Source organism: Lynx canadensis, chromosome A1 (assembly GCF_007474595.2).
Source record: "Lynx canadensis isolate LIC74 chromosome A1, mLynCan4.pri.v2, whole genome shotgun sequence".
In the NCBI taxonomy this organism is placed as follows: Eukaryota; Metazoa; Chordata; class Mammalia; order Carnivora; family Felidae; genus Lynx; species Lynx canadensis.
Window position 1 is genome coordinate 176,813,444 of NC_044303.2, and position 21,148 is coordinate 176,834,591.

At 38.7% G+C, this 21,148-nt stretch overlaps 1 protein-coding gene across 1 annotated transcript in view; it reads right to left on the reverse strand.

The window, feature by feature from the left end:
• Window positions 1–21,148, reverse strand: part of CREBRF (CREB3 regulatory factor) — a 58,216-nt gene that overhangs the window by 17,466 nt on the left and 19,602 nt on the right. The window contains exons 2-7 of the mRNA XM_030327513.1: window positions 19,597–19,800; window positions 17,303–17,428; window positions 14,550–15,636; window positions 7,891–8,085; window positions 5,899–6,088; window positions 4,632–4,705 (exon numbers count right to left, since the gene is read on the reverse strand). Of these exons, the coding sequence (XP_030183373.1) occupies window positions 4,632–4,705; window positions 5,899–6,088; window positions 7,891–8,085; window positions 14,550–15,636; window positions 17,303–17,428; window positions 19,597–19,605 (1,681 nt within the window). The 5' untranslated portion in view covers window positions 19,606–19,800. The remainder of the gene's footprint in view (window positions 1–4,631; window positions 4,706–5,898; window positions 6,089–7,890; window positions 8,086–14,549; window positions 15,637–17,302; window positions 17,429–19,596; window positions 19,801–21,148) is intronic.

Here is a 21,148-nt window from a genome sequence, read left to right on the forward strand (position 1 = left end):
TTGCAAACAAGACAATCACCATGTCTATCCAATGTCTTAGATATTGCAATAAGACAAGAAAATGAAAGGCATAAATATCAGAAAAGAAAAAAAGAAAAAATATCAGAAAAAAAAGAAAAAACAGCCTGGGTGGCTCAATCGGTTCAGCATCCAGCTCTTGGTTTTGGCTTAGGTCATGATCTGACAGTTTGTGAGTTCAAGCCCTACATCAGGCTCACTACTCTCAGCATGGAGCAGACTTCAGATCCTCTGTCCCCCTCTCTCTCTGCCCCTACCCTGCTTTCACTCTCTCTCTCAAAAATAAACATTAAAAAAACACACACACACACAGGAAAGAAAAAATAAAGCCATCCCTATTTGCAGATGATGACTGCTTAAACAGAAAATCCCAGGGCATCTACATATCTACACTGGAACTAATAAATTTAGCAAGATGACAAGATACAAGAATAATATATAGGGGCGCCTGGGTGGCGCAGTCGGTTAAGCGTCCGACTTCAGCCAGGTCACGATCTCGCGGTCCGTGAGTTCGAGCCCCGCGTCGGGCTCTGGGCTGTTGGCTCAGAGCCTGGAGCCTGTTTCCGATTCTGTGTCTCCCTCTCTCTCTGCCCCTCCCCCGTTCATGCTCTGTCTCTCTCTGTCCCAAAAAATAAATAAACGTTGAAAAAAAAAAATTAAAAAAAAAAAGAATAATATATAAAAATCCATTTTATATATTAGCAGCAAAGAGTTTTAAAATTTTACTTTTAAAATTACTTTTAAAATTTCATGGGCACCTGGGTGGCTCAGTCAGTTAAGTGGCTGACTTCAGCTCAGGCCATGATCTCACGGAGAGCCTCGTGTTGGGCTCTGTGCTGACAGCTTGGAGCCTGGGGTCTGCTTTGGATTCTGTGTCTCCATCTGCCTCTGACCCTCCCCCAATCACGCTCTGTCTCTCTCTCTCTCTCTCTCTCTCTCTCTCAAAAATAAACATTAAAAAAAAAATAGGGGTGCCCAGGGGCACCTGGGTGGCTCAGTTGGTTAAGCATCTGACTTTGGCTCAGGTCATAATCTCATGGTTTGTGGGTTCAAGCCTGCGTCGGGCTCTGTGCTGACAGCTCAGAGCCTGGAGCCTGCTTCAGATTCTGTGTGTGTCTCTGTCCCTCCCCTGCTCATGCTCTGTCACTCTATCTCTCTCTCAAAAAAGAAATAAACATTAAAAATTTTTTTAAAAATTAGGGGTGCCTGGGTGGCTCAGTTGATTAAGTGTCTGACTTTGGCTCAGGTCATGATCTTGTGGTTTGTGAGTTCAAGCCCCACAAAGGGTTCTGTGCTGACAGCTCAGATCCTGGAGCTTGCTTCAGATTTTGTTTCCCTCTCTCTCTGCCCCTCCCCTGCTTGCACTCTCTCTCCCTCTCTCTCAAAAATAAAACATTAAAACAAAAAATTTAAGAAAACAGATTTCAAAAAAGATTCCATTTACAGAGCACCAAAAAATATTAAATAGCCAGTAACAGAACAAAAGATGTTACGCATTCCACACTGAAAGCCATAAAACAAGGCACAAAGAAATTAAGGAAGACCTAATAAATGGAAAGAGATACCAAGTTCATGGATTAGAAGACTCCATTTTGTTAAGATGGTAGTTCTCTCCAAATTGATCTACAGATTGAAAGCAATCCCAATCAAAATTTCAGTAAGCTTTTTTGTAAAAAGAGATTCCAAAATGTATATGGTCACGTAAATGACACAGAATAGCCAACGTAATTTTGAAAAAACAAAATTGTAGGATTAACAAGGACTTAAACTTACCCGACTTTAAGATTTACTATAAAATTGCAGAAATCAAAATAGTTTGTATTCACATAAAGGTAGACAAATGATCAATGGAACAGAATACAGAGTCCAGAAGTAGACTCATACATATAGGGTCAACTGATCTGACAGAGATGAAAAAATAATTGAATGGGAAAAGGAAAATCTTTTTAATGAATGGTGCTTGATCAACTGAATATTCATATGGATAAAAATGAACATCAATTCTCACTCCACACCATAAATAAAAATTAACCTAAAATGGACCATAAACCTAAATGTAGAACCTAAAACTATAGGAATGCTAGGAGAAAACATACAAGAAAATATTTGCATTTTGAAGTTGGCTAAATTTCTCAGAACACAAAAAATATAAAATATAAAAAGAAAAATGGGCAAATTGGGAGTCCATCAAAATTAAAATTTTTTGCTCTTTGTTAGCTCTTGGGGCTATCTCAGTTTTCCATGACTTGGTTCATTTTCCACTTGGGGATGTCTTAGGGATGTCCCTCTCAGTGTGGTCTTTTATATTTGGGTGCTTGATCTTTAGCAGAAATGATGAATTCATTAACTCCTGTGTTTAGATATTGTTAATCCTTTTCCCTCTAACTGCCAAGTAAATTCCATTTTAACATCTTAAGTGTATAAGTTGTTGAATCCTAAAATAAAGGGGCTAGGGAAGATGAAGGAAGGGTTCTGTGCTGTGCTTAATTCTATACAGTACAAAACATACAATGCAGAATAACTGAGACCTTCAGAATACAGATAAATAAATAAAAACAGATAAGGATAATGCAATATATTTTTCATAAAGTTTAATTTAAGGTTGGCAACCTATAGTTCCAAATCCCAAATTCTTTTTCAAATGTCACAGATTTTTGAATCACAAATTCCAGGAACCACTCAGCTAATCAGTGGGTGGTGAGTAATGAGTGTTCCACAAAACAGTTAACTGACTGACCGACAAATATCTCAAGGAATCAAGGGCACCACTCTCTTGAGGGATGAACCAGAAACCCTAGGAAGAATTTTCAAACTACATGTGGCAGACTACATGAGAGCATCTCATGGGGTTCTGAAATGACTTCTAATCCAATAGTTACGGCTGGCTGTTCTTTCCCAGAAACTGGAGAAGAGAAGGAAGGCAGAAGGGGAAGAGAAATAAATGAATGAGAAGATCCTCTTCCTCCATGCTGACTAACTGAGAAGAAAATGATAACCTTTTAAAGACAGGCCTATTCCTACATGAAAACAGAGGCTTTATTAGTTTTGGAAATAAGAAAAATTTAAGGCAGCTATCAAAAATCAATGAGATAGAACACATCCAGAAACACTCCAACTGGCCCTTAGCAATTCCCCAGGTGTTCCCTAATCCAGAATATACTTACATTACAGACCCAAAGCATGTGTGTGGAGATGTAAATTAGCATATACACAAATGCACAAATCTACAGGCACACAGATACACAAACTTATAAATACATAAATTGAACAACACACAGATAGATGCCTACAAGTGTCCAAGGAAACACAGAGCCAGAAGGCTCCCAAATGGCCCATCATATCTCCCTGCAGTGTAAGTCATCTGGGTTCCAAAATGAAATATGAATGCCTATGGTATTGTAATAATTATGTGTATATGTACTCACAGAGCTCAAGGTCAGAATGCTTCAACAGCAAGAAAGAATAATAGGAAAATGAGTAGATTTCTTTTCTAACAAACCAACTATTGTTTTACCTAACTCATTTATCTGATGAGAGTTCCTGAGTGGCCATTAATAAATAAAACCATCAGCTCATTTCACAAGTTGTAAACTTCACAGTAGGAAATCCTCTTTCTGCCCTCACAAGTGGAAGCAAGATAATCAAGATAAAGGATTAAGAAAACTGCACAAAGTTTAGTGAGCACCTATGTGCCAGACATTGTGCTGACTTCAGAAAAATCTCTGGAAACAAATAACAACTGGTCATTTTGCCACTGATCCACTTTCAGATACAACGTAGCCCAAGAGCTGTCCAGTGAAGAACATAATTTTAGAGGCAAAAGAACATACAAACTCTTATGATACCAGGCTTAAGGAATAGTAATAGAGCAAGGAAGAAAGGAAGAATGGTTCTTATTACAGAAGATCAAGACCAGAGCTTTACAAACCTCTAGAGTGCTGAAAAAGGGTGCCAGGTGTTTTAAATAATAATCCTCTCAGTCCATAAGGGGCTTCCCCTCCCTTGAGCAGCCTACTCTGTTATATTCCAGGATGTCTTAGAGATGATAACTTTTTACATGTGCCATGTTGTAAAAGACTGGGGGGCACTGATCTAAGTCAACAGTTCCCAAATATGTGCTAAGATAGTTGCCTAGAGTAATCTGGAGTAGTGTGAAAAATATGGACTCCTGGGTTCTACTTGCACAGACTCCAATTCATTGGATCTGGGGAGAAGCCTAGGGATCTATATTTTAACATGTACCCAGATGATTTTTAAGGAGCCATCAAATTTGTAAAACACAGATCTCAATTATCCACTCAAATAGACATTAGTCAATAAAACTGGCTAACCCAGCAATACAATTGTAAAATGGAAGTAGGAGATTATTGTGGTCACAAGTATACAAGCTCTCTAGGGTAGAGAGGAAATTTGGCATGGGGAGCCACAGATACACTCACTAAAAGGAGAACATGAATGAATAAGAGTATGTAGCTTACTGAATGGATGAACAAAAAGGAGGCTGGCCTAAAACTTGGCAGAATACAGGGAAAGCAAATAACAAAACCGAAGAAAAAGAGAGTGGTTGGCAAAATAACAGGAGGTTAATTAAATTCTTAAAAGTTTAGGTTTACCATATTCTGTGTTGAGGCCCCATAATTTCACTTTATTAGCTTCATACTGGGCTTTTTTCTTTAACCGACAAGCCCTGTGAAAGGAAGGAGCAATTAGTTCACTTATTTTTTAAGTGAACATTCAGAATATACTTCTTTTTGCTGCTGTCAAACTATTTTCTAATAGCAACCGAGAATCACTGCCTATTGATGTTTATATCAAGGAACTCAGTTTCCGAAAAACACACAATACAGTCATTAATCCAAACTGATTTTTAAAAAATTTTACCACACATCCAAAAATAAAGCTATGATCAGTACACTAAAATAAACAAACAAAAACTGACAATACCAAAAGAATGTAAAGTGAGTGGAACCATCATATGTTGCTAATTGGGATGTAAACACTACTTACTGCTACTTTGAAAAACAGTAAGTTTTTTAAAATTTACTTTATTACTTCAGAAATAGATAGTTTGGCAATGTCTTATGAAGTTGAACATGTAGAGAGAAATGCAAACTTATGTTCACACAAACACCTGTAAGTGAATGTTTATGGTGGTTTTATTCATTACTGGCAAGAAGCAGAAACAACCCAAATGCCCCTTCAGTTAGGGAATGGATAAACTACGGTGTATCCCTACAGAGGAATACTACTCAGCAACATGGATGAATCTCGAATTCCTCATGCTAAATCAAAGAAGCCAGATTCAAAAGGCTACATATAATTCCATCTATGTGACATTCTAGAAAAGGCAAATCTGTGGGGACAGAAAACGGATTAGTGGTTGTGAGGAATTAGGGGTGGGAGAAGGAATTCGCTTTACAACGAGGCATGAGGAAATTTTTTAAGGTGATGGAAAATATTCATTATCTTGATTGTGGTGGTGTTTATGTGATTGGGTATGTCTGTCAAACCCATAAAAAGTGTACATTAAAAGGGATATATTTTACCTCAAGTAAATTATATCCCAGTAAAAAATTTGACTTACCACAAAACAAAAATTAAAATTATGACAAAACTTTTCCTTGCTGTAATATAATGCACTTGAGAGTCCTTTCACCTCTCCCCTTTAAAAGCATAATACCATCTCTTGGTACTATGAAGCATAAATGAAGTCTGAATACCATCTTTTATTTTCAAAGGAAAAATTATAATACTCTCATTGTAGTATTTATAAAAACATATATCTGAGTAAGAGGTTGATGGCCATCCATAAAAGCTCACTTAGAATCTAATCTCACCTCCTAGACTTTATTCACACAGGTGAACATGATTATCATTTACCTGGAAGCCAGCTTATTTTTTTCCTTCCTTGACCTTGGCCGGGCTGTTAAGGGAAGCTCACTGACTGGAGTCAGATCACTAATCACCTTATTCAGTTTCCGTAGTTCATTGCCTATCTGGAGTAGTTTTTTAGGGTTTGGAGTCAGGTCTTCTACATCAGTTCTCCGTGACTTTTTGACTGCATATTTTCCTATAGATGGTATAAAGAGATTTAAGTTAGATCACTGTATTTAACAAAAGACACATTCTGCAGCCATATTTTAAATCCACATTTCTCCCTCCACCTTTTTTCTTTTTTAGAAGTCTTGGCATGTTTCAGAAGTCTCAGCATGTTAACAGCCTATGCTAAAGGGGCTAGCCTCCTCTCCTTTCCACCTTGTAACTGCAAGAAATGAGGGAAACATGGCACAGAGCCAGTCTTCGCCAAGTCCTTATGCACCTTAGAGTTTCTAGCCCTGGTATGTCAGAATCTTAATTATATGCATGGTGGTAATAAGCATCTCAAACCTCAGGACTTGAGGGCAAGTTCACCAAGCCCAAAAATCAGGGCTAGGGTAGAATAGACACCCAGAAAAGACTCTGGAGACTTTACTCAAACCAAGATATTTTGATGCTATGACTGAAAAATTCTCAGTCATGTATACCTTGTTGCTGGACTCAAAAGGCCAGCAAATAAAGACCGCTTTTTTTGAAAGCTCTTCCTTGGTTAGTTTGATAAATAACATTACAGAAGACTCAGGGGTCTTGCCCTATCACTGCAGGCAAGAGTGATGGGGGGTGAACTACAATACACCAAATAACTTTTCCTAGTACTCAGCACATGCTACCTAGAGCTATTTAGTGGACCTGTCTTTTCATTTCTGGTAGAAAACCGATCTGAAGGCCATATTCACTGACAAACAGTAGAATACAGACTGAGTGCCAGTGGAAAGGGAAAATGAGGCACAGATACACTTTCGATATAATTCCTGTTGTCAAAATTGCTTAGCAACATAAATCTGTAGCATGAGAGATTACTAAAACTGTTTATTGAGAGCCAAACTTACTAGTGCCTCCCCATTTTCAGTACAGGTTTTAGATCATACAGAATAAAAGAAGAAATTCTACTTAACTACATCTTCCTTTGTTCACCATTGGAAATCTGGCTTGCCTATGATTATAAGTTTCTCCTGACTCCTACTATTTAACTCTCCTCTCTCCAGTGCTTTTCTCTACAATTATTCCCTTTCCTTTCTTTTCCCACCTTTCTTCCCACCTCCATTTTTTTTTTTTAAAGTAGGCTCCACACCCAATGTGGGACTTAAACCCATGACTCTAACATCAAGAGTTGCATGCTCTACCAATTGAGCCAGTGAGGCGCCCCTTCCTATTACCATTTTGATTCCAATCTCCCTGTTTACGTTTCAGCCTGGAGATTGGGCAAGAACAGAAGATAGAGATGCTGGAGCCCAGCCCCTTTCTCCCCAACCCTTCTGGTTTATAGCAACTGTGGCAGGTCAGGAATCGGCAGTCTCCTGGTCATTTCCCGAGTAGGATAAATAGAACAGGAGATGACTAGAAGTTGTTTCTGCACAGGCCTTCCTCCGTTTAGGTGACAGCTCTCACAACTGGTAAAGGCTACTTGTGAGTGTCTCTGCAGTAATAGTAAATATAGCAGCTCTCCTGTTCCCCTCTCCACTTTGCTAGGAATGGCTGAATACGCAGGTACACTTAGTAAGCATTATGGTTTATGGTCTCTATGTAAAGTGACACGAGGCGCACGTGGGTGGCTCAGAACCATCCAGCTCTTGATTTCAGCTCAGGTTATGATCTCCTGGTTGTGAGATCAAACCCCGCATTGGGCTCCACACTGAGCATGGAGCCTGCTTATAAGTCTTTCTATCCCTCTCTCTCTGCCCCTCCTCTGAGCGCTCTTTCTCTCAAAATACGTAAGTAAAGACATTAAAAAAAAAATAAAGTGACACAAAATGTTTGGCTGTAATTCTGTCTTACCATGATGTAAGCCATTTTTCTGATACATATTACTTGGCAAGGTATCTCGGTTCCACTCAGATGGCCTGAGCATCCTTTCTTGCTGTGATGGTGTGAGCTGTTCACTATACTCCCAGAAGTACCTTCTTTTACCTCTCTTCCGAGAGGATATTGAAGTCATCTCCTTCAAGTCTTCCACAGAATCATTTTCATAGCCTTAAAAAAAAAAAATCCCCCCCACCCCCAATTTTTTAAGTTCCATAACTTTCAATATAGCAATAGGGGCATATAAAAAGATCTATTTGTCACTTGATTCATTTCATCTGAAAACATCACTGGTGTGTCAAAGATAATAGGCCATATAAAATAAGTTAATATGGAAATCTATAAACTCATAAAATATTGAGATTAATAAACACAGATAACTATACTGTTCACTCGCCTTCTATTTCTCTTTGGTTCTTATAAGTTAGTACGTGACATCTTTTGTATCTTCACATAGGCTCTGAGAGAATGATGAAATATAGCTACAGGAATGTCAAATGTACCATTAGATAATGGTACTAACACATGACACTGTGATTTTTAATGTCTTTCTCCTAAAATTTATGCATTCAAAACATTCCCAGACAGACAGGTGTGTGCATTTCTATGATGGTCTCTTACTAGACACAATTTTGTAAGGCAGGAGTGGTTTTCTTCCTACCTCTGACCCTAACCGTTTTGTAAAAGTACAAAAATGAGAATTCTTGCATAGACTCTCAAATAAAAACATATATGCACAGTCTAATATTTTACTGGAAGAAATCTGCATTTACTTCACTTTTTAAGAAGTTATTTTCCTTACTAATGGGGAGTTTCAGAACATACTTAACACTGAGCTGCTGGAACTGTTGGTCAGACCTCACGCAGAATGACCTACAATACCTTCAGAGAATGTCCATCTCAGTGTATTCCACATCACTACTTCTAGATATGCAGGGGAGTGGAGATGGGCCCCACAAAAGATATATACAACCCTAACGTGGCCAGGAAAACTCGGGCACTTCTGGCCAAGCAAAATGACCACTCTCCCTCCTAAAATCATCACTCCTCTGGAACTGACACTAGAAAGTGATGACATTTGCACATTTTGGAAAAAAGTTAGAATTCGAGAATTTTACCAGGTTTCCTTCAGATTAAGAATTAATCAGAGGGGTGCATGGCTGGCTCAGTTGGTTAAGCATCCCACTCTTGATTTTGGCTCCGGTCATGATCTCGCAGTTTTTACGTTTGAGCCCCACATTAGGGATTCGATCTTTCCCTCTCTCTCTACCCCTGCCCCAATTGCTCTCTCTTGCTCTCAAAATAAATAAATGAAGGATTAATCAGAAATATGGTCCATTTATATGACATTTTAGAAAAGGCAAAACTAGAAAGTGGCTTCCAGGCGTTGGGGGTGGAGGGAGGGGCTGACTATAAGGAACACAAGGGAAATTTGGGGGGGTGATCAAACTCTTCTATATCCTGATGGTTACACAACCACCAGTACATACGCTTGTCAAAACTCAAAGAAGTATACACTTAAAGAAGGCTGAATTTTATGTATGACAATACATAAAATAAACACTGCAATAAACATGACCTTTTAAAAAAGAATCAATTTGGAGACCAGAATGATTTCAGGGCAACAATCAAGAGAAGCTTCTGCAGCACTGCTAGCATTAACAGCATGAGAGTTGCACACGTGGTAGTTTAAAACAATATGGCAAGGGATGTGACAGTGAACTTCAGGTTCTTAAGACATGATCCAGAAGTTGAGTCACACAATCATTCCTAGAAGTCTGATTTTTAAAAACTGTGTTAGATACAAAAAGCAATGGCTTTAGTCTATTTATTTGTGCCACTGTTACACTGCAAATTAAAGGATTTTATCTTGTTCCAGTTATCAACCTAGTTTTGGAAAAGGCGCAAGGGCAATACTGTGCCACCAGAAATGGTGTTCTCACCAAGAAAAGCTTACTGGCTCGAACAAACTACCAGCCCACAGGTATTAACCTAGTATGGCTGGGAACACCTCAACACAGGCAGGTGGACCAACAAAAACACTCCCAACTTCCTACCAATGTCAAGAAATAGTGTTCCACAAAAAACCGAAACAAACAAACAAACAAGCCAAAACAGAAACAGACTCACAGATACAAGAAACATACCGTATACAAGATACAAAGAGGGACGGGATGGTGGGTGAAATATGTGAAGGGGATTATGATGTATATTTTTCCAGTTATAATAAAGTACAGCTTTAGGGATATAAAGTACAGCTTAGGGAATAATCAATAATACTGTCATAACTGTATGTGACAGATGGTAACTAGACTTATTGTGGGGATCATTTTATAATGTGTATAAATGTTGAATCACTATATTATACACCTGAAACTAACATTGTATATCAACCATACTTTCATTAAAAATAAATAAATAAAATTTAAAAAAAAAAGGGGCGCCTGGGTGGCACAGTCGGTTAAGCGTCCGACTTCAGCCAGGTCACGATCTCGCGGTCCGTGAGTTCGAGCCCCGCGTCGGGCTCTGGGATGATGGCTCAGAGCCTGGAGCCTGTTTCCGATTCTGTGTCTCCCTCTCTCTCTGCCCCTCCCCCGTTCATGCTCTGTCTCTCTCTGTCCCAAAAATAAATAAAAACATTGAAAAAAAAAAAATTTAAAAAAAAAAAAAAATTTAAAAAAAAAAGTAAAAAAAAAAAACCCTTTGTATGGTGACAGACTTGACTTATGGAGATCTTTTTGTAATATATAAAAATAACGAATCACTACGGTGCACACTTGAAACTAACAGGATACTGGATGTCAATTATACTTTAATAAAAAAATGAAAGAACTAGTGTTCCATATTGAAATCTACCCTAGCCCAAAGTAGAAAAGAAATTTTTTCCTATACAGCTTCCTCAGGCAACCCATCCCTCTGGCAATTTATCTGATATTCTCCCCTACTTAGCAGTTCTCTTCAGGTGGCCTGGATTTCTGGCAAAACACTGTCTATCTCATTTAATGTACCTACACATTTCACTTACAGATATTTGAGACTTCTAAGAGCCTGGTAAAAAAAAAAGACATTTTTAACCCTATTTACACAAAGAAACAGGCTCATGGAGGCTTTAAGTGACTTGGCAGACCTGGAACTGGTGACCCAAGTCCCGTGACTCAAGGAGTCTAGCTCCTCTTGGTCTTCTCTCTTTTCCTATCTGTCTAGTTAAACGGTCTCAATGGATTTTTCTTCACATATATCCTGTGTCAAATTCAAAGAATGATGAAGATTTCAATTTCTTCGGTCCACTCAAATTAGTTACCAGTTTTATTTATTTATATATGGTCAGCCTTTTCCAAAAAAACATTGAAGGGCCATCAATAACGTATTGACCTAACGTATTAACATTTTCTAGTAACATACACCACAAATTCACCATAACACACACACACACACACACACACACACACACACAGTCATACATACACAATGGATTTCTTAAAGATGGCTACTTCGCAATACAGAGACCACCATGAGCAAGTCGAATGCAGAAAAATTATATTCCCAGATCATAGGTCTAGCATTTAAGGTAATTAAATATTTCTCAAAGTATGTTCTCAGAAACACTATTACCATAAGATAGGCCTTCATCCTCAAGTGAGTTCTGTGGTCAAATAAGTTTTAAGAAACCCTCATCCTGCATCTCTCTCTTGCCGAGTCACACTACACACAAGCGGATTAAAAGACTGAGAAATCGTAACAGTAAACAAACCCACTCAACTCTAAATTCCATGAAGATAAGAATCATGTCTCCCTTGTTCATCTCTAGATAGCCAATACCTAATACACACGGTGCCTGACACAAAAGTAGGCACTCAGAAATATTTTTCTTTTAACAAATCAAGTATTTGTTTAACGCAACACTTCCATGAAGCCTTTTTCCCTTTTCTTTTCATTTGCTGGATCACCATACTGATCTGACTCACTCCTTCCTGACATGATTATCAGATGGAAATCAAAAGGGCCACGTTTATTCTGTAAAATTCTAGTCACACATCGTTGGTTAGTGCAGACTACCAGTAAAGTCAATCGTGAAAATGTTTAGGAGGGATTACAAAATAAACTTTCTTTCTGGGGGCCCAATTCTTATTATTACAACCATGTAATCCCAATGACCCCGAACAGTCACAGCCTGTCCACAGAATAGGCTCTATTAAAACTTGGGAGCAAGGCCAAAGTAGGGACTGGAACTCCATTTTACACCTTTCCTGGAGCTTTGTAGGCTCAGGCACTGTTGTAGCCAACTGCCAAGAAACAGCATCAAGGGAGCTAGTCATCACAAAAGGGCCTTTGTAACTGTCTGCTGCAAATTAAACCAATCGACCCACTCTAAAACTAGCACTCTGAAGAAACTACAACTATCCCCACTTTTCTGCTTCAAAGAATGTCTTCCTGCTTCTTACCAGTAACTCACTTTTGCATTCCTGAAGTCACTTGTTTAGCTCTTTCTTCCAAGAAAAAGGGAAATTTTCACTAGCAAATGTGAATAAAGCCCAAATAGTACCACAAAATTGTGTTGGTTATGTGGTTAAATCATGTCATTCATTACCATTTGTGAGAACTGTCCAAGTAATACTAACCAAAGAGGCTTTACTTCAAGTCAACTGGAAATGAGTGAATTAAATGCCATCCAAACATTTAGCATTGTTAAACAGAGCCAAGAGGAGAGTTTTACCCTGCTGAGTGCCAGCCAAAGCATTTCTGTTTCAAAGTAGTGTTGGTTAACACCAGCAAGCTCACAAATCAGGGTAATTCTACAGGAGACAGGGCAAGAGAATGTGGCATGAGGGCAACACCAACTATAACACTGGTCCCCCCTCCCTATGAGAGTCAAAAGGCTGAGAAAATGGAAACGAGGGTCAACTCATCAAGTGATCTCTCTTCGCGGACCTACTCATCTCTCAACACATTTATCCAGGCAAAAACCACATTAAAAGATAAAGGGTGAATTTAAAGTGGACTTGAAAGTCAAAGAAAAGCAAAACTACAACCAGAAGTGAGACAGACAGTACAGTCCTTGGTGATGGTGGGATTGACTGACTCCCTCTGATTTATATTTTCCTTTAAGTACCCACTGGCAAAGGCATCTCTTTCCCCACGCTTTCCATTTCCCTTAGTTATTACTCATCTCTTTATCTCACTCTTCCCCTACCCTCCTACCCTGATCCTAAGTATGGAACTCAAAGCAATAGGCCTGATCTATAGACCTTGATGACCACTCATAAACAGCACTCTGGTTTTCCCATGGGAGGGAGCTACATAACTTACCACTAGCTACAAAGACAACTTTCCCTGAAACATCTCAGTGCAGATTTTTTTTAAAAAAAGATTTAAAAAAAATTTTTTAAGTAATCTCTACACCCAACCTGGGGCTCAAACTCACAACCCTGAGATCAAGAGTCACAGGCTCTACCAACTGGGCCAGCTAGGTGACCCTCAAAGCAGATTTCATTAATTTGTTGACAGGAAAGTTTTCCAGCTAAGTAGAAAAACAAGTGTTCTATCTAGACGACACAGAGTTCTAAAGCAAACCAAAAAAAGGCAAAAGCCCTTTTCTTCCACGTTAAATTTAAAGGATCCTTTACTTACTTAAAACTCCACCCAAGTCAAACAACTGGGTTGTATCAAACACACACATCTAAGCATTTGTTACGATAGAAAGATTTCATTAAAGGTAAAGTAAGTCTTTCGGCAATAATAGTGCTTCAAGGGCTACCATACAGCTTACCGTGGCTTAAAAGCCTTTTTGAAAATTAAATATTAATGTTTATACTGCTAGAAATTCCAGCAATCATAACAAAAGGGCTCTCTCTGACAACTGATAAAGTTTAAAAACTAACTTCGTTTTTTTATGTACAAGTTATAGTATCAACATTATTTTTGAAGAAAATAACTTTTGCTTAAATTTGAAGATCTTCACTTCTTTGTGCAGTTTAAACTGTGTGCCACTTGGCAATACCATTTTCATAAATACTATACAAGCCAACAGTGGCAACAGCCTGAGCACATAAATGCTGAATGAAGGGAACCAGTTCCCACAGGTTTCTTTTCTTTCTCCCGTTTATTTATATGTGCTGTACATCAATAAAGCAGAGTAGCCTGCATACGCATTAAATTACAGCATGTATTTTTCTTAAATGGAAAAACACTGTGAATGAAAGATGGGGCAGACACAAAGAAAAAGCTCTTTTTTACATTATTGACTAAGGAGGCCTTACTGGTTACAAGCATAAGTAATACAAACCATCGTCACTTGGTTTACCATTGTGGGCCCTCCTAACTTGCCTCGACTGTAACAGAAGTCCATGTGTATAAATAGGAATATTTTTAAGTCAATCTATTCTTGGTATCTTTGCACAGCTGCTGCAGAGAGTAACAAAGTAGGTCCCTTAACATAAGATAAATTAAGAAGAAGCTCCTGAAGAATAGCCTGTAAGAGCAGCAGTGATTATTTCAGAACTGCTTGAATAGAAAAAGCAATTCCATATCTGATCCAAGATAGTAAGTCATTTGATCCCCAAACTAAGACAAAGAAAATACCCGTATCTCAAGATAGCAGAAAGGTCATTCTGGTAAGCCTCCAAGCATTACCATACCTGGCTCAGAGAAAGTGTCACTAATATCATCATCTTTGTCATCTTCATAATCCTCTTCCTCCTCTTCCTCCTCCTCATTTTCAGAAAGTTCATGCTCACTCCCAAATCCTTCATCATGGTCCTCATCGTCAGCATCTTCCTCGTCTTCTTCATCTTCTTCAGGACTGCATTTGGTTGGCTGTTCACCCAAGTTGTCGGAGACAAAAAGGGAATAATTGTGCTCTTCTTTTTTCTGGGATGAATCTGAGACCAATGTGCTGGCAGAAAGGCTGCTACTCTCTCCTGCTACAATTGACCCAGGACCCTCCTGGGACAGGGGACTGAGTAATAGTTCCTGGGTTTCTTTGAAAGGCAAAGCTGGAGTGGCATGACCCTGAAGAGGCTCCAGCCCTTTTTTCTCTGGTCTTTTTGCTACTGCACCACAGTAGCAGGTGTTCTCCTTTGCTGCATCTGCGTGAATCTGGCTCAACAAGGGCCGGCTCTGCTGCACTGGGTTGATCTTTACCTTTGCCTTTTTTACATAGTCTTTACATTCAACATGAAAGTTCACCTTTTCATTATGATACATGTTGGTCTTCACCATGATCTGTGTGCTTGAAGTGGGTTTACTTGCTTTTTGGACACAGTCTGACAAAGGGACCTCAGCCTGAAGAGTCTTAGAAGAACACACAGGGGCAGCTGCTCTGCTTGAGATCTTTTTACTAGGGAATGAAGAGGGCAAAGGAGCTTGTTTGACACTGAAAAGTGAATCAGGGTAATAAAGGGAATCGGAAACAGACTGAGAGTCCTCACTATTAAGCTGGGCCAAAGTTGGAGTTTTACTTATGACCTCTTCGTCTTGGTAAGGACTAGAAAAGTCATCAAGACCCAAGTAATCCACTTCTTTTGTTCCCCAGATGTCACAGCTGGTTAGTTTGGTATACTTTGTTAAGTCTTCACAGTATGTATCCCACTGTTCCCAGTTTGAGGTTAAAGCACCCTCATTATCCAGGACATCTGTGAAAGACTCCAGATTTTCAATGTCTTTGCAGTCCTCCAAAGAAAGGAAGTTGTCTCTAGGATTCTGTTGATAGTTCATCTCTCTATCCTGAGAAAAGTTAAAAAAAAAAAAAAATCACACACCGCATTTTAGGAAAGAAACATTCACCTCCATCCTCACATCCATATATCAAATTGATAAATCAGTACTTGACCTCTGGTCTGTTCTATTTTAAGATAAAGGCTATTTACAGGTCACTTTACCATTCCATACAATATCATTTCCCGGTGCAAGGGGAAAAAAAGGGAAAATATGCCCCTTGGGAGGCTTAGGTATGATCTAAATATCAAGGGCTCTTGAACTTTACTCCTGAAAAAGCTTTACATTTCCTGATCTTTGACTTAGGATTTGAGGAACTCCTTAGAAACGAGCTTCAATTACAAAGCAAATAATGAAGACCTTACCTTCATCACAGAAGGATCTGTCTTCTTAAATGAGAACTTAATATTGAGACAAAGAGCAAACCAAAGAAGAGTTGAAACTCAGCCACAGAAGGGTATGATTTTCAGTAAGACCTTGTTAACAACACCTGGGCATGGGGACTATATTACTTCTCACAAGTATGATACTCCTCATGAACAGACATAGGATTTTTAAAATAGGTCAGTGAGACTATGCAGTCATTAAAAAGAATGCAGTTAAGGTCTAATGTACTAACACAAAAGGCTGCTCACCATGAGTCTTTATGTTAAAAGGATTAAGTTACAGAAAACGGTATCTACGAATATGTCACCCAACTTAAAATACTCATATACTTATATATAAGCAGAAAAACTCTGTTAGGAGTACCTATCTTTGGGGAGGAAAGCTTGGAGGGTGGAGGTTCAGGAAGGAAACAAGGAAATTTTCACTTTTTTGAGCGTGCTTTTGCTCTGTTTTGATTTTTCCATTTGTTTGGGGCTTTTCTTGTTTTGTTTTTGCTTTTATATGTGTGTCTTTGCGTGTTTTTATGGCTTTAATGAAATACAGCTTACAGACCACAAAATTCACCTACATCAAGTGTACAATTCAATGATTTGTAGTAAATTAGCCGGTTTGTGTACTGAGTTTTAGTTTTTCAGTTTTTATATACTTCCATGTTGCTTAAGTGGTATGTAATTGAAATTAAAAAAAATTTTTTTTTAGTACTCTTAGGTGTCTATTTACCTCGAGAATAAGTAATAAGTATACTGTTTGGAATTGCTATTTTTACCTCACATTCTTTGCATCAGATGCTTTGCTCAACGTTATCATTCCTAAATATCCCAGCTGAAGAGCCCGTTAGCAGTTAGGCATATCAAAAAAGCTTCCCATCCTCATCAACAAAAGCTGGACTTATCTAAAGGTAAACTCTCCTCTATTTTCTTTTATGTGTGTGCATGTGTGTATGTATAGAATTATTTTTTTATAATTATAATGCGTATTTTAAAATTCTAGTATAATTAACATACAGTGTTATTTTAGTTTTAGGTATACAATACAGTGATCCAACAATTCGATACACTACCCAGTGCTCCTCATGGTAATCCCCTTCACCTATTTCACCCAGCCCCTCACCCACCTGCCTTCCTTTTACTCTTTTCAATTTTAGCCGTCTAAAATTACTAGACTGACAGTCACGAGAATCAAACTTGACATCGTTTCTCTTTTCAGGCATTTATAAATGAAAAAAAAAAAAGATACAACATTTTTACCCCAAATCAATTAAAGCAGAATCCAAGAAAGTGTTACTTACCAGTTCATACATGAAATCTGGATCTGAACTGTTTGCTAAGAGATCTGTGCTCATCAGAGTCTGTTCTGAAAAGGTGTGGCTTCGAAAGGCATCCCCAAAAGGCGGATCCATTCCGCTTACACTAGGCTACAACAGAGTGATTTTAATTTTAGACAAGTTAAAGACTACTCCAAGGCCAATTTATTACACATACACCCCACTCCCGTAACTACTAACTTATTATTTTCAGAATTTTGTATATTTTCTACTTTTTAGTGCATTTAAGAGATTTAATTAGCATTAAATTGTGACCTTAAACTAGGAAAACAATGAAGATGCATTAAAAACAGAAAAAGGAATAGTGGCAACTGTTAATAACATCTAACTTCTAAAAACTGAAGTTTATTTAGCCACTAGAATCAGCCTACACTACTTAATGAGTACTTTTATTCAGCTATATGACATTTCTTCAAATCTATCTCTAACAACACTCCCTCTTCTAACTCCCCGAGTTAGAAGAGTAGAGAATTCTGGCATCTGTAGTGCAACAAGTGCATCCAGGAACGTGATGAAGATAGGAACAGCCAAATATCCAAAAATCCTACTGGTGAGACCAGACACTTGGGCATGAGCTCAGTAACCTTTATCCTGATACCCCACCCCCTCCTGCCAAAAAAAATCCTGATTCCAGAAAAGGGTACCATTCATTCTGTAATAAAATTAGGGGGAAAAAACTTGGCACCCAGAGCTGATGCTCCTTTTCTCCATCCCCCTTTTCCATTTCAACATCTATATAAATCACTCCAGAGTGAAGTCAGGACTCACACTCCAAAGTGGCCAAACAAGTGAATGGCCAAACTTTGAAATCTAACTTGGATGAAGGAAGAAGATGGGAAAGAATAAAAATTCTCTCTTTTTTGTCCTTCTGCAAGTTTTTGCTGAAACTTAAAAAAATATTAGCCAATTTGCTTGTATTTCTCTATTCATATAGCTTCTACCTACCACGGACTGGCCTTTTTACACACTCTCCTATCATGTTTTTTCTTCATTGGCACTTCCCAACCCATTCTTTTCTTTCTCTGATTTTTCCCAACCCTACCAGGCCACATGCTCAAAGTAAGTGTTTTATAGCTCTAAATTCAAGTATTCAGTAAAGAGCAAATGAAACTTTGAATGGGGAAGAACTCTAAACGAGTACAGCTAGTCTACTTGGCACAGAGATTGGGGTGGAGACAGGCCCCTGGTTTTAATATCAACCAGCAAATCCCCTTTCTTTGCCTCTGCTGCCTGCCTCTGAGCCTCTGGACAGTCCCACCAAGTTGCTTATTTTCTGTGTTCAAGGTGTAATTCTGCCTGGCCCCACATAAAGCCACCTAAGAGTCCCTGCCCTCTCATTATTTCTAGGCTTCTCCTTAGCACTGAACAAACAGAAAGAGGTAAGGGGGTAAGAACTAACCACTGGAGGGGGACAGGAAGAAGTATGGATGTGCAATGGGGATTAAAAGGGCTTCATGGGGCAGGGCACCTGGGTGGCTCAGTCGGTTAAGCTTCCAACTTTGGCTCAGGTCATGATCTCACGGTTTGTGAGTTCGAGCCCCACGTCGGGCTCTGTGCTGACAGCTCAGAGCCTGGAGCCTGCTTCAGATTCTGTGTCTCTGTCTCTCTCTGCCCCGCCCCCACTCACACTCTGTCTCTCTCTCACAAATAAATAAACATTAAAAAAAAAGGGGGGCTTCATTAGTTTTTTCAGAAATTGCCTCAAACCAGAGCTAATCAATTCTAAGTAGTTACCATAATATAAATAGATATAATCATTCAGAAATGTTTTCTGGGAGGTGTATGTATACACACACACACGGGAACATAAGTGTGTGTATGAAAGAGAGAAAGGTTGAAATATCTCACCATTTCCTCTTAACTACTTTTCAATTCAGTAGGCATACATGCAAAGGAACAAACGGGAAACAGGAAGTAGACACGGAGATGGAAGTGGGCTTTTTGTGGCAGACTGATATTTTCAGGGGAGTTGGGTTAGCCTCCATAAAGCCAGCAGACCTGTCCCCCTTCTAACCAGCTTTTCATTCACCATGTTTCCCATGTCAAGCTCATTACATTTCAAAGTGGTAGCAAAGGAGGAAATAGAAGCAATGGAAGGAAGGACATGTATTCAAAACTAGCTGAGGTGGTAAGTAAAACGTCTTAAAGAGAGTGTTTGTCAAGTTGTGTTAAGATTCAGAGAACTTACAGAATCAATGGTATGGACTTTTCTGCAGTGGGAAAATATAAAACTTTGTACCTACTCTGTTGTAATTTACCTGAGGCATTTCCAAGCCCAGATCCTGTGAGTCCGATGGCACACTTTTCTTTTTCCTCGTTTGTAAATTCCTTTCCAGCTTTACTTTTAATTTCAAGATCAAAGACGATTTTCACAATAAATGCCAGGTTTTCCCAGAATGCCTTCAATTTCAATGCTTGGATCACTGCTTTTTTTTTTTTTTTTTAAGTAATTCTGTGTGAATCTGTCAAACAACAACACAAAGTAACTTTACTGAGTGCCATTAAAAACAAGTTGACCTTTCAGGGGCGCCTGGGTGGCGCAGTCGGTTAAGCGTCCGACTTCAGCCAGGTCACGATCTCGCGGTCCGTGAGTTCGAGCCCCGCGTCGGGCTCTGGGCTGATGGCTCAGAGCCTAGAGCATGTTTCCGATTCTGTGTCTCCCTTTCTCTCTCTGCCCCTCCCCCGTTCATGCTCTGTCTCTCTCTGTCCCAAAAAATAAATAAACGTTGAAAAAAAAAAAATTAAAAAAAAAACAAAAAACAAAAAAAAACAAGTTGACCTTTCAAAAATGACATTAACAAAGAACATTTTAAAGGAGTAAGTCTTAGGGTTGCAATTTCAAGAATTTGGTCATTTCTTGGTAGTAACTTTCCTGAAACTCACCATCCCTCTATTTGTTTCTAAAACAGGGTAAGTCAATAACCAACTGGCAACATTAAAAAAAAAAAAAAAAACCACCTTGACAAAATTAACTGAGGCCTACCTTTTCCTGTGATTTGAAAGATACCTAATGTTAAATAAAGTTCCCATTCACTTTATGTTCTGTATGAGAAACGATAATGTCTCAACATTTAATTCCATCTGTTGTGTAATTATTACTGTGAAACCGATCTACATTTTATATCTCTTATAAATCTACAAGAGTAACGAATAAATAAAGTCAACAACGGAATTTAACATCATCCTCTGCATTAAATAAAATCACATTCATAACAGCATATGCAACATTATTCTTTGAGTTATAAGTGAAAGCTGTCCTTGAAATGAGAATTATTCCAGTAAGTTTTTTATAACTTATTTAACAACATGTTTATCCTGGGGGGAAACAGGGATTAAGGATTACTCTGCAGAGGGGTTTCAAGGGTTAAATTAAATAATGATTGCAAATCACCTTGCACAGTGTCTTGACTATGGTGGATTAATTCCCTTTTTCCTTCTCTGTGAAGGCCTTAATTATACCCACTTCATCAACTTTTCCTGTCAGTGGTTCTCAAAGCATGATCCTAAGACCAGCACAGCATCAGCATCAACTTAGAGATGTGTTAACGAGTGCAAAATTTTGGGCTTCAACCCAGAGCAGCTAAAGCAGAAACTCTGGGAGTGTTTCTTCCAGTTATGTCTTTAACCCTCTAGGCAATTCTGATTCTCCCTAAAATTTGAGAACCACAGCTCTACACTCAACTCTTTGCTCTCATTTCTGCCTAGTTGCAGTATCGTTTCTTGGATTGATGTAAAGAGCCAATTTAAGCTGAGCTGCTCCATAGTTAACACATCTGGACTAGAGGATTAGAATAGTACATTATACCAATT